The sequence below is a fragment of the Anolis sagrei genome, chromosome 1 (assembly GCF_037176765.1).
Source record: "Anolis sagrei isolate rAnoSag1 chromosome 1, rAnoSag1.mat, whole genome shotgun sequence".
NCBI classification, from domain to species: Eukaryota; Metazoa; Chordata; class Lepidosauria; order Squamata; family Dactyloidae; genus Anolis; species Anolis sagrei.
This window is the reverse complement of record NC_090021.1, coordinates 255,302,853-255,317,040: the sequence shown is the minus strand read 5'-3', so window position 1 is coordinate 255,317,040 and position 14,188 is coordinate 255,302,853. Positions and strand designations below refer to the sequence as shown.

Here is a 14,188-nt window from a genome sequence, read left to right as displayed (position 1 = left end):
ACCCCCAGAGGGGTCGAAAGGGGGTGTTAAAAGGGTCGCCGAAGACCATCAGAAAACACAGTACTTCCTGTTAGTCATGGGAGTTCTGTGTACCAAGACTGGTTCAGTTCCATTGTTGGTGGAGTTCAGAATGCTCTTTGATTGTAGGTGAACTATAAATCCCAGCAACTACAACTCCCAAATGTCAAGGTCTGTTTACCCCCCAAACTCCACCAGTGTTCACATTTGGGCATATTGAGCATTTGTGCCAAGTTTGGTCCAGATCCATCATTGTTTGAGTTCACAGTGCTCTCTGGATGTAGGTAAACTATAACTTTAAACCTCAAGGTCAGTGCATACCAAACCGTTCCAGTATTTTCTGTTGGTAATGGGAGCTCTGAGTGCCAAGTTTGGTTCAAATCCATTGTTGGTTGAGTTCAGAACGCTCTTTGATTGTAGGTGAACTATAAATCCCAGCAACTACAACTCCCAAATGACAAAATCAACCCCCCCCCCTCCAACCCCACCACTATTCAAATTTGGGCGTATTGGGTATTTGTGCCAAATTTGGTCCACTGTATGAAAATACATCCTGCATATCAGATGTTTACATTACGATTCATAACAGTAGCACAATTACAGTTATGAAGTAGCAATGAAAATAATGGTATGGTTGATGGTCACCATGACATGAGGAACTGTATTAAGGGGTTGCAGCATTCAGAAGGCTGAGAACCACTGACTTACACCAAATAAGCCTTGCTCATTTTTAAGGTGCAGCAGCACTTGTGGTTCCTTTTTCCTATGTGTACTACTCATCATATGCAATTCGTTTCAGACAATACCCACACAACGTATCCCCATGCAATTTCTGTAGTATGTAGCAAGGCTTGCTGTAAAGGTTTTCCAGGCTATGTAGGGAGTTCCCATACCAAAATTACAGGGGGCTACACAAGACATACTAATTGTATAAAAAATATCATAAAGAAGACACCTCAAGGATGTTGCCTCGAAACAGTTTCCTGTTTATGATAGCAGTATGCTTTTATATCCCACTTTGATCCCATAAGGTTTGTTTAGCAAATACTTACATATACAGGTGCACATGTGTGAGCCCACAAACTACCCGAAATCCTTTATAGCTCTGCAGTAGGCTAGGTTGAGAGACAGTGACTGTGTAAAAATAAAGCTAAATCTATGATAGAGAGCAAAAGAGACAACCATACTAAGACCCGTCGCAAACTAGCCTCCAGCGGGAGCAAACCTTGCGAGCACGTCCATGATGTCATGAGACTCTGCCTCTCGCCCCGCCCCTTTCTCTGCCTCTTTCTCCGTGCCAGAGTGGTTTTTCCTTTGCTAGGGCAGCATTGCCAGCATACTCTCTCAGTTGGCAGAATTCAACTGAGAGAGAACGCTGGCAATGCTGCCCTAGCAAAGGAAAAACCAGTGGTTTTCTTCTCTAGCATGGAGAAAGGGGCGGAGAAAGGGACGGAGAGAGAGGCGCAGTCTCATGACGTCAAGGACGTGCTCTCAAGGTTTGCTCCCACAGGAGGCTAGTTTGCGGCGGCTCTAAGAGTTGTAATGTTCAGCTCAACTTTTAGCACTCGGTCACTGGCTTTACACACTTTACATAAATGTGCTCAAGTCAACTTTTTTCCCCTATAGTTGCATTTCATCACATGTTATGAATGCCTTTGGCATATGCCCTTCATTGTTTTCTAGAGCCATTCTATTGTTTTCTATCACCGCTAATTACAATCATAGAATCATAGAATCAAAGAGTTGGAAGAGACCTCATGGGCCATCCAGTCCAACCCCCTGCCAAGAAGCAGGAATATTGCATTCAGATCACCCCTGACAAATGGCCATCCAGCCTCTGCTTAAAAGCTTCCAAAGAAGGAGCCTCCACCACACTCCGGGGCAGAGAGTTCCACTGCTGAACGGCTCTCACAGTCAGGAAATTCTTCCTAATGTTCAGATGGAATCTCCTCTCTTGTAGTTTGAAGCCATTGTTCCGCGTCCTAGTCTCCAAGGAAGCAGAAAACAAGCTTGCTCCCTCCTCCCTGTGGCTTCCTCTCACATATTTATACATGTACTATCCAACTCATTCCAATGTACTATCCAACTCATTCCATCTCCAGGCATTAACACATATGCTTTAAATGCCCCTTCATGTCCTCATCTGTACTTGATAATGTACTTTAAAGACCTAATCACATTCTCAGAGGATACTTGCTGACCATAATCATCTATTATTACTTCAGATATAATATTACGGACGATTTCTAGAGCCCTTTTCTCTTTCTCTTTTAACCAGCATGTGATCTTGATCAAGGAACATAAATGTTTTGACTATTCCTATGTATACACTAAGCCTTTTCTCTGGGGAGCTGTGTCATAATCAAAAAAGCATGTGCAATAAGTTATTCCTTCTTTCTGAGACATTGTAATTTTTCAAGGCTTTGAGGCTACTCTTTTTTCTTTTTGTTAGCATGAAAGCAAAGCAGGATGAACAAATTAGTGTCATGTATTACTGATGATGTCAGTGGACAGGACTAGCTTGACAGATGTTTGAACAATGAAAAGTAGCTTGAAGGACTGGAATTCCATTGTATTTCAGATGTATTATAAGTATAGTGATGAGTCACTGTTTGATTTGTACAAATAGTATTCTTGTTCGCTGATTTTCAGTTTCATTCCACGAATGAAGATAATTTCTACATCAGTTCTTCTACATCTGCTAATACTGTATGTGTCATGTCCTTCATGACACATATCAGCAAATCTGTATATTCATCAAATACTATAGCTTTTAGGTAATTCTTGTGTACATAATTAGAATACTGTTTTATGATGGCCAAATATATTGATTCATGGGCCAAGGAATCCAATGGAGAAGAGCCTTGCCATTCAGCACAAGCAACTCACATGCTGGGCTACACGGACTACCACAGTTTGCCTGAGATAACGTTTCAATAGCTTTATTTGTTTCTTGGAAAAGGAAGCCACTGTTGGGTGTGATACTTAAGAATCATAGCAACTTGTTTCAGAAACATTTCTGTATTTAGTAATGAAAAGGAATAGCTGAAACAGAGATGTTAAGTTCATTTGTCTGATTACTCCGATATACGTTTTTCTTGTAGATATTTGTACAAATTTGCCTTTCTATTTAAAGGGCAGATTTGAAGCTTACAAGACAAAAGAATGCATGGGTATGGGAGGGAGTTCTGATCATTGAATTGCAGTAGGCTATTACAGACTGGAGAAGTCTGTTAAGCTCTGAACATACTAAATGGACTCTAAAAGACATGGGTAGGAAAATGGAAGTTGGGTGACTTGAGTCCCTAACAACTTTTAGCAACCTAGAAATTAAATTATGTACACTACCTTAAATACAGTGGCCCATTTTAATCCCCTTTGATCCCTCTTTAAAGCTAAAATGAAAGGGAAGAAACCATGAAGGAAACATCCTGTGACCCCCCATCTCCCATCTTGTTCTGTATCACTCAGATTCAAGGAGAATGCTTACTGCGTCAGTCACTGTATCTATCTAGTTAGTGCTAGACATATCTAATAACTAGACTGCCAGTAGCCTAGACTAGGTAAATTAGAATTTACTTATCTAGTCATAGATCCTGTATTCACTTTACTCTATTTAACTATTGGAGAAGTGTATTTTATGTAGTATTTTAAGGGCGCATCTTGCCATTGATCTATGTAGCATTTTTGTGGTTTATGTAGTATTTTAATGGTGCATTTCGTATTGTATTTAATAATCTGTTTTTTTTTTGTTTTTTATGTATTTATTTGTTTGTCCTGTATGTGAAAGACCTGTGGTCTAAGCCAGGGGTCCTCAAACTTTTTAAACAGAGGGCCAGGTCACAATCCCTCAATCTGTTGGAGGGCCGGATTATAATTTGAAAAACATGAATGAATTCCTATGCACACTGCACATATCTTATTTATAATTCAAAAACACTTAAAATCAATACAGTAATTAAAATGAAGAACAATTTTAACAAATATAAACTTATTAGTATCTCAATGGGAAGTGTGGGCCTGCTGTTGGCTGATGAGATAGGATTGTTGTTGTTGTTGTTGTTGTTGTTGTTGTGTGCTTTCAAGTTGTTTCAAACTTAGGTTGACCCTGAGCGAGGGCCCCTTGGCCATAGTTTGAGGACCCCTGGTCTAAGCACTAAATACACTTACTTACTTACTTACTTACTTAGTCCTGAATCATGCTATTATGTAAGGGAAGAGAGAATATTTCTCAATTAATTCCAGCTCTCCCTGAAGTTTCTTGTGGACTTTAAAATTACGTTGCTAATAACTTCAAAACACAAATTCATAAATAGTAAAAGAATAAATGAAAAAACATATTCACCTTGTAAAAAACATTGGATGACAATGTAGCTGTATCAGTGTAGAACAGTTCCATTGTTCATCAGAACAACTCTATATAAAAAGTAAAGGTAAAGGTTTCCCTTTGACATTAAGTCTAGTCGTGTCCGACTCTGCGTGGTAGTGCTCATCTCCATTTCTAAGCCGAAGAGCTGTTATGCTGTGGTTAGGATTGCCAGGTAAGGGATGTCCCTTATTTGAGGGCCAGAAAGCAGGTTCCTTACTGGGCAAGTAGGGGTCTCTTATTTGAAGGGATGTCCCCTATTTGAGAGTTGCAAAGCTTTCCTTTTATATAGACTAAACAAGATGCCCCTAAATCTTATATTAGGGGTTGTTGGCCATTCATGAAAACAGAAATGTGTACATCATGGTGGAAAATACAGTAATTCTATGTATACATGAAGGTGGACAATATCATAATTTTGCAGAAAAATATGTGACTAAATCAACTAAATCCAATACTTCAATTTCATATTTAGGCTTATCACAAACTTCTTGATTGTCATGATTTTTTACTGTTCGTTATTTCCATATTGAAAGCCTAGCAACGGTAGTTCATACACATGAATACATTAGAGCGGTTGTTTTGAACTATAAGTATTTATTAATTATTTAAAAGAAATATGCTTAATTTTATGAGCATAATAACATATTACAGATTGTTTTCTATAGAAAGACTTTAAGTGGTGCTTTCTGAGACGTCTCCTAAATGATAGTGACATCTAATGGTTGTTAGAGACTATTGCAGGTTCCTCTTTTCCCTCTTCCGGATTCAAATTCTTTTTGGTATTTACCTTACAATCATTATGAACAAACTGAAAGTAAATTAAAGATCAAAGTTAACTTGGAGTAATGTGAAAGAGTAAGTAAAATTAAAATGCTCCTTAAGGAGATCTCTAAGTTGTCCTGCCATCAGTTGTCCTGTTTCAGGACTCACATGCTCAGAACTATGCCTTACTTGCTTGAGTCTATCCATCTGTTGTGGAGCTTCCTCTTTTCCTGCTGCCTTCTATCTTTCCAAGCATTGTTGTATTTTTTTTAAGGCACAGGCTTGTAATTAGGTGACACTGAACTTTTGAAGAGGCCTTTGTACAGCTGCATCTGGAAAAAAGGGTTATAGATGCTGTTCTGTCACCACTGGGTCCGAACAAAATGTCTTTATTCTATAGAACGCACACTTTAAACCCAGTGGGAAGCCGGGGTGCCCGAAGAGAGATTGTTAGAGACTTCCAGAAGTAATGGGCTTTAGAGTTCTTTAAAGGTACAAAAAAGTCTTTATTAAGGAACAAATCTTCAAACAACACTTCAAGGCTTTCTTATACTAGTGGAATGTATTTTAGTATTATGCATTTTCACTATGTTGTGGCCCACCTTGAGCCATAAGGAGTGGTCAGGAATAAAAAAAATATGATGGTGATCATTATTTTTCTGGGCCAAGAATATTTTGCATATATAATAACTGAGTTACCACATTTTCTCTTAATTATGTTATTTTTCTTTTAGGCACCAAAGCAGCTGCAGACTATACAAATGGTGTCTATGATATGGTGTCACCCGCACAATCAGTGTATTTTGGCACACTCCAGATCCTGCACCTCTTAGAAGAATTGAAAGTGGCCCTAGAGATGCTCAAGGATCCTGAAGAAAGAGAAGCTTTACGAAATCAAATACCAGGGACTACAGCGGCTTGTATACATGATTGGCTGGAGGAAAATCTGGTAAGCAGCAGAGGAAATGAAAATTTGCAAATGTATTGAATTGTGTGTGTGTCAGTTAACAAAGCCTCTGATTTCAAAGATCCTTTATAGGACAGTTTTTTTAACCCCAATAATAATAATAATAATAACAACAATAACAACAACAACTTTATTTATACCCCGCTCCATCTCCCCCAGGGGGACTCGGTGTAGCTTACATGAGGCCATGCCCATCAGTACAGTACACATAATATAACACAAAAGCATAACAAAACCAGAAAATAAAATACATAAAATGCAAAACCAATGTAATAAGCAACACAATAATATAAAATCAAACATTAAAACATAAAAGATTTCACTGGGCACGGCCAAATTCAAAGATAAAATTTTAAAACACCGGGAAGTAGGACAATATAAATGATCGGGGAGGATGTTCCGGGGATGAGGAAGGATTTAATTGCTCCTTTGTCCTTTTCTCTTTATACTCTGTCTATCTGCCAAGGAGTGCTAGGGAAGTGTATGATTGTGGTATCATAAACAAAGATTGAGGAGGATTCTATTTTACCCAGTTCTTCTTTGGACTCAAGATGCTTCCAAGATGAGAAGTTGGAAGAACAAGGTGCCCCAAGATACAAGAGGGACTTGATACTTTAGGACTGATGCATAGGTGGGAAAGCTTGATGGTATTCTTGACCAAACGATCCAGATTTCCAGCTTTTCATGAACATCCAAATACTCAGAACACCCACTGTACTGTGTGTACAGTAGGAACATTTATCTAGTTGTATTAAAGGTTATGTTTCTCTCTTCCTTGTGCTGAATATGACTTCGACTTTTTTGTAATATTGGCTACTTCTGCATACTACCTTATATGCAAGATAACTTCGCTTATGTAAGATTGCTTGCTTGGAATAAAAGCTTTCCTTAAAAGATCTCCTCAATTCTGTCTTTTCACGTCTTTGCTTGATGTATGTGTTTAGGATTCTCTTTTCTCGTGGGAGACAGAGGCCAAATCTCTGCCCAGTCATGGGTGGGGAAAAATACAGGTTGAACCCATAATAACTCTAGTAATTTCCCACTAAGTTACTGAGTCATGTGGTGTGCATTGGTGGTGGATAGTGGCAATTAGATAGAATTCAAGGGTCCTTCTCTTATTCAAGAGCAGAAGACAGGGACAGATCATGTTACAGTGGTTTTGTGAATTTAGTCTGTGTTACTGTTTGATTTTTTATTGCTTCTTCACTTTGGCTTTTACTAGTTATGGCTTTACTATATGAAGCTGGACAATTCATCTAAGGGAAAGTGGTTTTATGTTTGGAAATTGCATCCCATGGCAGAGAACTTAGAATTTTATCACAAGGTGCATATCTCGCAATTCATAGAAAATGTTTTTTTACAATTGAACTTAGGTACATTGCTACAAGCCTTGAACCATTAATCGAATGGTCTTTGATTTTTATTTTCATTGTTTGCTTCCTTTGTTGTACTTTTAATACTAATCAAAAATGTACCAGTAGGGAAAAAAGGCATTATTCCATTTGACATCTGACTTGTTCTGTAATAATATTACAGATAAATTAATGTGTTCTCAGCTAGTGCTTTCCTGAACAGGAAATTACCCAATATTGAAAAACCACAAGAAAATGAATAACTATTTTTGTCTAAATTGGTATTTGTCATTCTGCTCCTATTCTTTCAGTTGTATTGATTTCAATAAAACATCCAGACAGAACAAGCTTGCAAATACATACTTTTCCTTATTTAGGTTGTTTGTGTACTTTACATACGTAAGTAATCCCTTTTTGTCCAAGTATGATGGCCTTCCTAGTGTAGTGTCTTGGCAGTGGATATGTAGGTGACTGTAGAGCCCTACTCTTGACCCACATGTTCTTCCACAATGAGGACATTGATTTCCGGGTAGAAGGCGGTCCCAGTTAGGGTGGCTTGATGCGCCTTCCTCTTGGCATGTTTCTGCCTTTCACTCTCCATTTGTGCCTCTTCTAATTCCACAGTACTGATGGTCACAGCTGACCTCAAGCTAGAACACTCAAGGGCCAACGCTTCCCAGTTCTCAGTGTCTATAGCACATTTTTAAGATTAGCTTTAAGCCCATCTTTAAATATCTTTTCCTGTCCATCAACATTCTGTTTTCTGTTCTTGAGTTGGGAGTATAGTAACTGAGGATGCCTGCCACAGATGCAGGTGAAACGTCAGGAGAGAATGCTTCTAGAATATGGCCATACAGCCCGAAAAACCTACAACAACCCAACTATAGTTCTTCTTATGCTATCTATAACAATATCTGCAGCATACATTCCTTTCCACCAACTTTCTAGCGAATATCTACTTAGAACTTAGAATTCAGCCTTGATAGTAAGGATTTCCCCTTTCCCCTCTATATATTCATGCACTCGAGGAGACGGGAGAGCAACATTAATGGAACACTAAAAACTGGTAATATGACCACTACCTTTCACCTATAGGTTATTAGGTCAAATGTGGCTACACGTTTACAGAGTCAATGCCATTGTGATCTGTTTACTTAGTAAGTGATCTGCAGAACTGGAGATCAGAGTCTCTGTTTGCATTTTTAGTGTTGCATTATAGTTCTTTAAGCCAAAACAACCTTATTAACATCCTTTTATCTATTTTAAGTAGAAATAGTAGGCACATGTATTTATGTATTTAGGGAAAAGTTAAATTGTAGCATACCCTGCAACTATCTTGATTTGGCAATGACGGTCCCAATAAATATCACAGTTAAAATGTCACAGTTTTTCCTCCCCTCCTTTGTCTTCAGCTTACTTCAGTTGCTACAAACTGATTTCAAGTTGTAAAATTGGTATGCCTTCAAGTAACTCAGCAGAGGGTAGAGCAGAATAGGCTCAGGCAAAAACAAATTTCTGTAACCTCTCTTAAACTGTGTGTTATCCCTAACCTTTTGCCATTTTGGCTACACTTTGAATTTGTTTGGCCACAAATCACAGTTTTCATCTGTGAAATGCTGAAGGGTATGTATTAGTATTGATATCATTATTGCATTGATGATAGTATAAACAGAGCAAGTTCCTGATACAACTATGTCTCTGAAATGAATATATATTCAGCTGTGAGTCTTCATTTTCTTTATTTCAAATTCAGTATCTTTAATTGGGTGGAGAAAGGAACTATGGTCTAATTACTGCTGGTTATGTTCCTCATAATAGTGGCTCCCAGGTAGCGCAGTGGGTTATACCACAGAGCTGCTGAACTTGCTGACCAAAAGGTTGGTGGTTTGAATCTGAGGAGTGGGATGAGCTCTCGCTGTTAGCCCTAGCTTCTGCCAACCTAGCAGTTCGACAACATGCAAATGTGAGTAGATCAATAGGTATCGCTTCTGCAGGAAGGTAATGGCACTCCATGCTGGCCACATGACCTTGGAGGTGTCTATAGACAAAACCGGCTCTTCAGCTTAGAAATAGAGATAAGAACCACCGTCCAGAGTCGGACATGACTAGACTTAATGTCAGGGGAAACCTTTACCTTTACTTTACTTATACTCCTTAGATTCAAATTTTCTCAAGGCAATGTATATTTTGATAAAACAATCTTATAGAAGCAAAGATTAAAGATACCAAACTTCAAGATATAGTTGATTTTTCATTTCTTACCTATTTGTACAACACTTCCCTTAAATAAAGCTTTGGTCAAGTTAGTATTTGGATCCTGAAGAAATTCAAAGTTAGCAGGTGCTGAAATCCAACAGATCAACTTGTTTCATTTATTTTGCCACCTTGAGTCTCTTTTGGGAGAGAAGACAAGGGATATAAATACCTCATCATCATCATTTGATTAGGCAATTGGGCAGGTGAGTTGATGTGTGGGCGGATCAGTGGGTGGCTGGGCAGGCAGTTGGGCGAGCGGATAAAGGCTTATACCGGTAAATCAATGGTGTGACTATTGTGCAATAAAAATATCAAAACTGGAACCCCAAAAATGGGGGTGCAAATATTGCGTGATGGAAACTATTAGACAATGAAATGCAGTATTTGCTTCCAACAGTAAGGTATCAGAAAGTCTGTAAGACTGGAATGACCTGCTAGAAGAGATCTGACAGCTAAATGAATGAATGAAAGAAGTGGAGTCTTTTATTATCCACATAAGTCTAGCAGAAACACCCATGCACTGGTGTGTCTAAGTAATGGGAGTTCTGTTGATTTAGTATTTCTTCATGACAGTGGCTTGGACTGGATGGCTCTTGTAGTCCCTTCCAACTTTATGATTCTGTGTGGCTTTCCAAAATAATTTTAGTTGGGTTTAAAATAGCTATGTGTGGCAATAAAAGAATCAAACCAGGCTATATACACTGTACAGGGGAGTTGGGATACCTCCTTTGTGGATTCAGCCCTAGTCCTCTTGTGATTCCTTGACTGTAGTCTCTATTCTGATGGATTGAGCATCAGGACAATCAAATGTTATAATGGCACACCAATTTCTTTAAGAGTGATTTTACACACTTCTAATAAATAGAGTGAATAGTGTAGAGAGAGATTCAGCAGTGAGTTTTCTGCCTTAAGTGTAAACATAGTGAAAATGTGATTAGTTGTGCACAATTTTATGAAAAAATCTTGTCTGAGTGCCCCACAGCTATTCCTGTTTGATTACAGCTCATATATTACCTGCTTTTATCATGGAACTGAAAAGGAATCAAATATATAGGATTCCTGCGTGTGTTCTCACTGTTCTTCATGTCACATGTTTCAGACTTTAAGATTGTTACATTTCTTTGGTTCAATTCATTATCCTAATTCTAAAACTATTCTTTTTGTACCGGTTGTCTTAGTTCCTTTTTCCATGAGCCCCTGCTGACCTTAATAACCTTCCCAGATAATCAACCAAATCTCTGTCCTAAAACCAACTATGTCAGGTGCATTTTGCTGGAGCATTTGTTCTGTGGAACTTCTTTCCTTTGCTGATTAATTCTTAAAGAAACATTACAATTAATACCGCTTTAATCTTTAGAGCATTTGGAGATGAGCAAAGTGTCTGATTTTATCCTATGTTTGCTGCCCTTTTAGTTAGACCTTGTTTAACTAAACTGTTTGTTGACTTCATGATAGAGTTTCAACCTTGTGGTTGTATTTATATTTGAACTGAAAACTACCTTGAGACATGTCTTAGAGTGAAATGGCAATGTAGAAGTGTTTAAAATAGATATAACAACAAGTAATAGTAAAAACAAAAAAGAATTAAACATCTAAAAAGTGTGAAGGAGTTCATTCATTCATGAAGGCAAAGAAACAAGGCATTTCAGTCCACTGGTTTTGTAAACTCAAGGGTTAACTCTTTGAGATTATGTTCCAGGAAGTTACAGCCAGTTTGTACAATTGCGGTTTACTTTTATTTTCTGACATGGAGAGATGACAGTACACTTCTCAACGAGAGTAAAATATTAAATGAATATACCAAGTGAGGAAAGACTATTTCATTTTCAGTGCAGTTCTGAAATCGTAAGTAAATAAAGACATTAATAATTGTAGGCAATTATATTTCAAAAACTGAAAATGCATACATTCTAATTGTGATCCTATGGAACAAATGGCATGGCTTAATTAAAATAAATTTCTTATAGAGATATCTTTGAACAATTTACACACTATTCAGTTTGTTTTTAAATGGAATAATTTTCAGATTAATAGTTAAATATCTTGAGGTTACATGGGGCCAAAGCTCAAGCATGGCATAAAACTAAGGTGTAGGTATTAGGTAGTTTGTGATTCAGTGGAATGTACTTCCTCAACATTCCTAACCGAGAGCATTCCTAACTGATAGGGTACTGACAGGAGTGCCAGATAAAAGCCTCCAAATTTCTAATTTCCGTTTTGGCTCACAAGAAGAACAGCAAGAAAAATCAAGGTGCAGTTGCACTGAATCTGAACCAAGACAGAAAGAGGTATGCTAGATACTTTAAACAATTGTTTTTGACAGAGTATTTGCATTCACGGGACTGAATGTTCAACTTGGCAAGCAAGAAAGTTGCTTTGCCAGTTTTCTAGCTTGCCCTTCTGGATAGGGCAAGCTGGACTTAATTGGCATGTTTAAATGCAGTAAAGTGGAAGAAATCTGAGATCCATCACTCAAAATTATCAACAACCAGTGATTTAGAATCCACTCTTGTAGCCATACCCTGTGTATTAAATTTAATCAGTCCCTGGAGAGGACTGGAACTGAGCTACATTTTTAAGAGTAGTTTAAACAAACAACACCCAACTTTAAAATTTGGAATTGTTTGATATGGTAACTTGTTAGGAACTCATCTTTATTTAAAAATTGCTCAGGTTATTTAAAAAAGTCAATTTTAATTGTACAAAATGCATAAGATTGTGGGTGAACTACAACTCACATCATGCCAAGTTAACCCCAAAAAGTTCCATCAGTACTTAAAGTTTGTTATGTTGGACAAGTTTGCTGTAGGTCCATCATTACTGGGGTTCAGTGTGCTCTCTGGCTGTAGGGTAAACTACAACTCCCACCATGGTGAGTCAGTCCCATCAAACCCATCCAGTAAGTAGAGTTACCTGTGTGCCAGGTTTGGTCCAGGTCCATCATAGGTGGAGGTCACAGTTTCTCTGGTTGTGGGTGAGCTACAACTCCCAAAAAGGAAGATCAGTTCCCCCAAACCCCTCCAGTAATCAAATTTTGGCATATCAGGTAGATGTCATGGGGGCTCTGTGTGCCAAGTTCGGTCCAGTTCCATCTTTGGTGAAGTTCCAAGTGCTCAATGAATGCAGGGGAACTATAAATCCCAGTACCTACAATTCCAAAATGTCCAGGCCAATTCCCCTCAAAGCCCACCAGTATTCAAATTTGGGCATATCGAGTATGTATGCCAAGTTTAGTCCAGATCCATCATTGTTTGGATTCATAGTGCACTCTGGATGTAGATGAACTACAACTCCTATAAATCCCTTCAAAGACCTTCAGTATTTTTTGTTGGTCATGGGGATTCTGTGTACCAAGTTAGTTCCAGGTCCATTGTTGGTGGAGTTCAGAGTGCTCTTAGATTGCAGGTGAACGATACATTCCAGTACCTACAACTCCTATAAATTAGGGTGAATTTCCCCCAAAATCTCTATAGTATGTATACTATGCTGTGTGGCATAGAAAAGAATAGGAAAGGGTTAAGGGAGAGGCAGTGGGTGGGGTTATGGAAATTCCACACCAATGGAGAGAGTAAGAAACACTGGGGTGTCTGTGGTGGAGGAAACACATGAAATCTAGGGTAAAACTCTCCCCTGTGAAAGCCTTCACTTGGGTTGTGGGCAGTATTATGTTTGTGAAGGACATTGGCAGTGCTCTTGTACATGTTCATGGCACTCATTATAACCTGAAATGTTATTGGAGGAAGGGCTATTAGTGTCTCCTGAGTAGTGGGAACTATAGCTGTTTGTGGAGGCAGGAGCTTGTCTGTGTAAGTGCACAGCTCAATCACATACGCACATATCTTCACTTTTATTATGTCTATAGATGTGTACCATCAGATTCTACAACCTTTGGGTTTTTTATTTATTTTTCCATTGTCTAAGTCATTTGTCATTAGACACCATTGTGATATAAAGTCATAGAATTATAGATTGATAGAGTTGGAAGACACCACAAGGGCCATCCGGTACAATCCCATGCCATGCAGGTGCACACAATCAATCCACTCCTGACAGATGGCCATCCAGCCTCTACTTATAAAGCTCCAGAGAAGGCGATTCCACCTCACTTCGAGGCAACATCATCCACTGTCGAATAGCTCCTACTGTCAGGAAGTTCTTCCTAATGTTTAGGTGGAATTTTTCCCTGTGCGATTTGAATCCATTGCTCTGTGGAATGGAGCAGAAAACAAGTTCGCCCTCTCATCTATCTGGCATCTTTTCTAATATTTAAACACAGCTACCATTTCGTTCAAGATAAATATACCCAGCTCTCTCAGCCATTTCTCATAGGGCTTGGTTTCCAAACCTTTGATCATTTTGGTCACCCATATCTGGACATGTTCTATCCTGGTAACTGACCACTGACATTGTGTTCAGTACCTTAATGTTTGATCTAAAGCCCAGAGCAGACTCAATCCCTCACAA

General features: G+C 38.5%; 1 protein-coding gene across 9 annotated transcripts in view; it reads left to right on the top strand.

Annotated features, from left to right (window-relative positions):
- The window catches only part of PPFIBP2 (PPFIA binding protein 2), a 150,199-nt gene that overhangs the window by 45,420 nt on the left and 90,591 nt on the right, over positions 1-14,188 (top strand). For 8 of the 9 annotated variants that reach the window (XM_067462673.1, XM_067462676.1, XM_067462678.1 and 5 more), the window contains exon 3: positions 5,884-6,098. In XM_067462673.1, the coding sequence (XP_067318774.1) occupies positions 5,884-6,098 (215 nt within the window). Of the gene's footprint in view, positions 1-5,883; positions 6,099-11,479; positions 11,570-14,188 lie in introns of those variants that run through there. The other variant, XM_067462680.1, reaches the window with a different exon arrangement.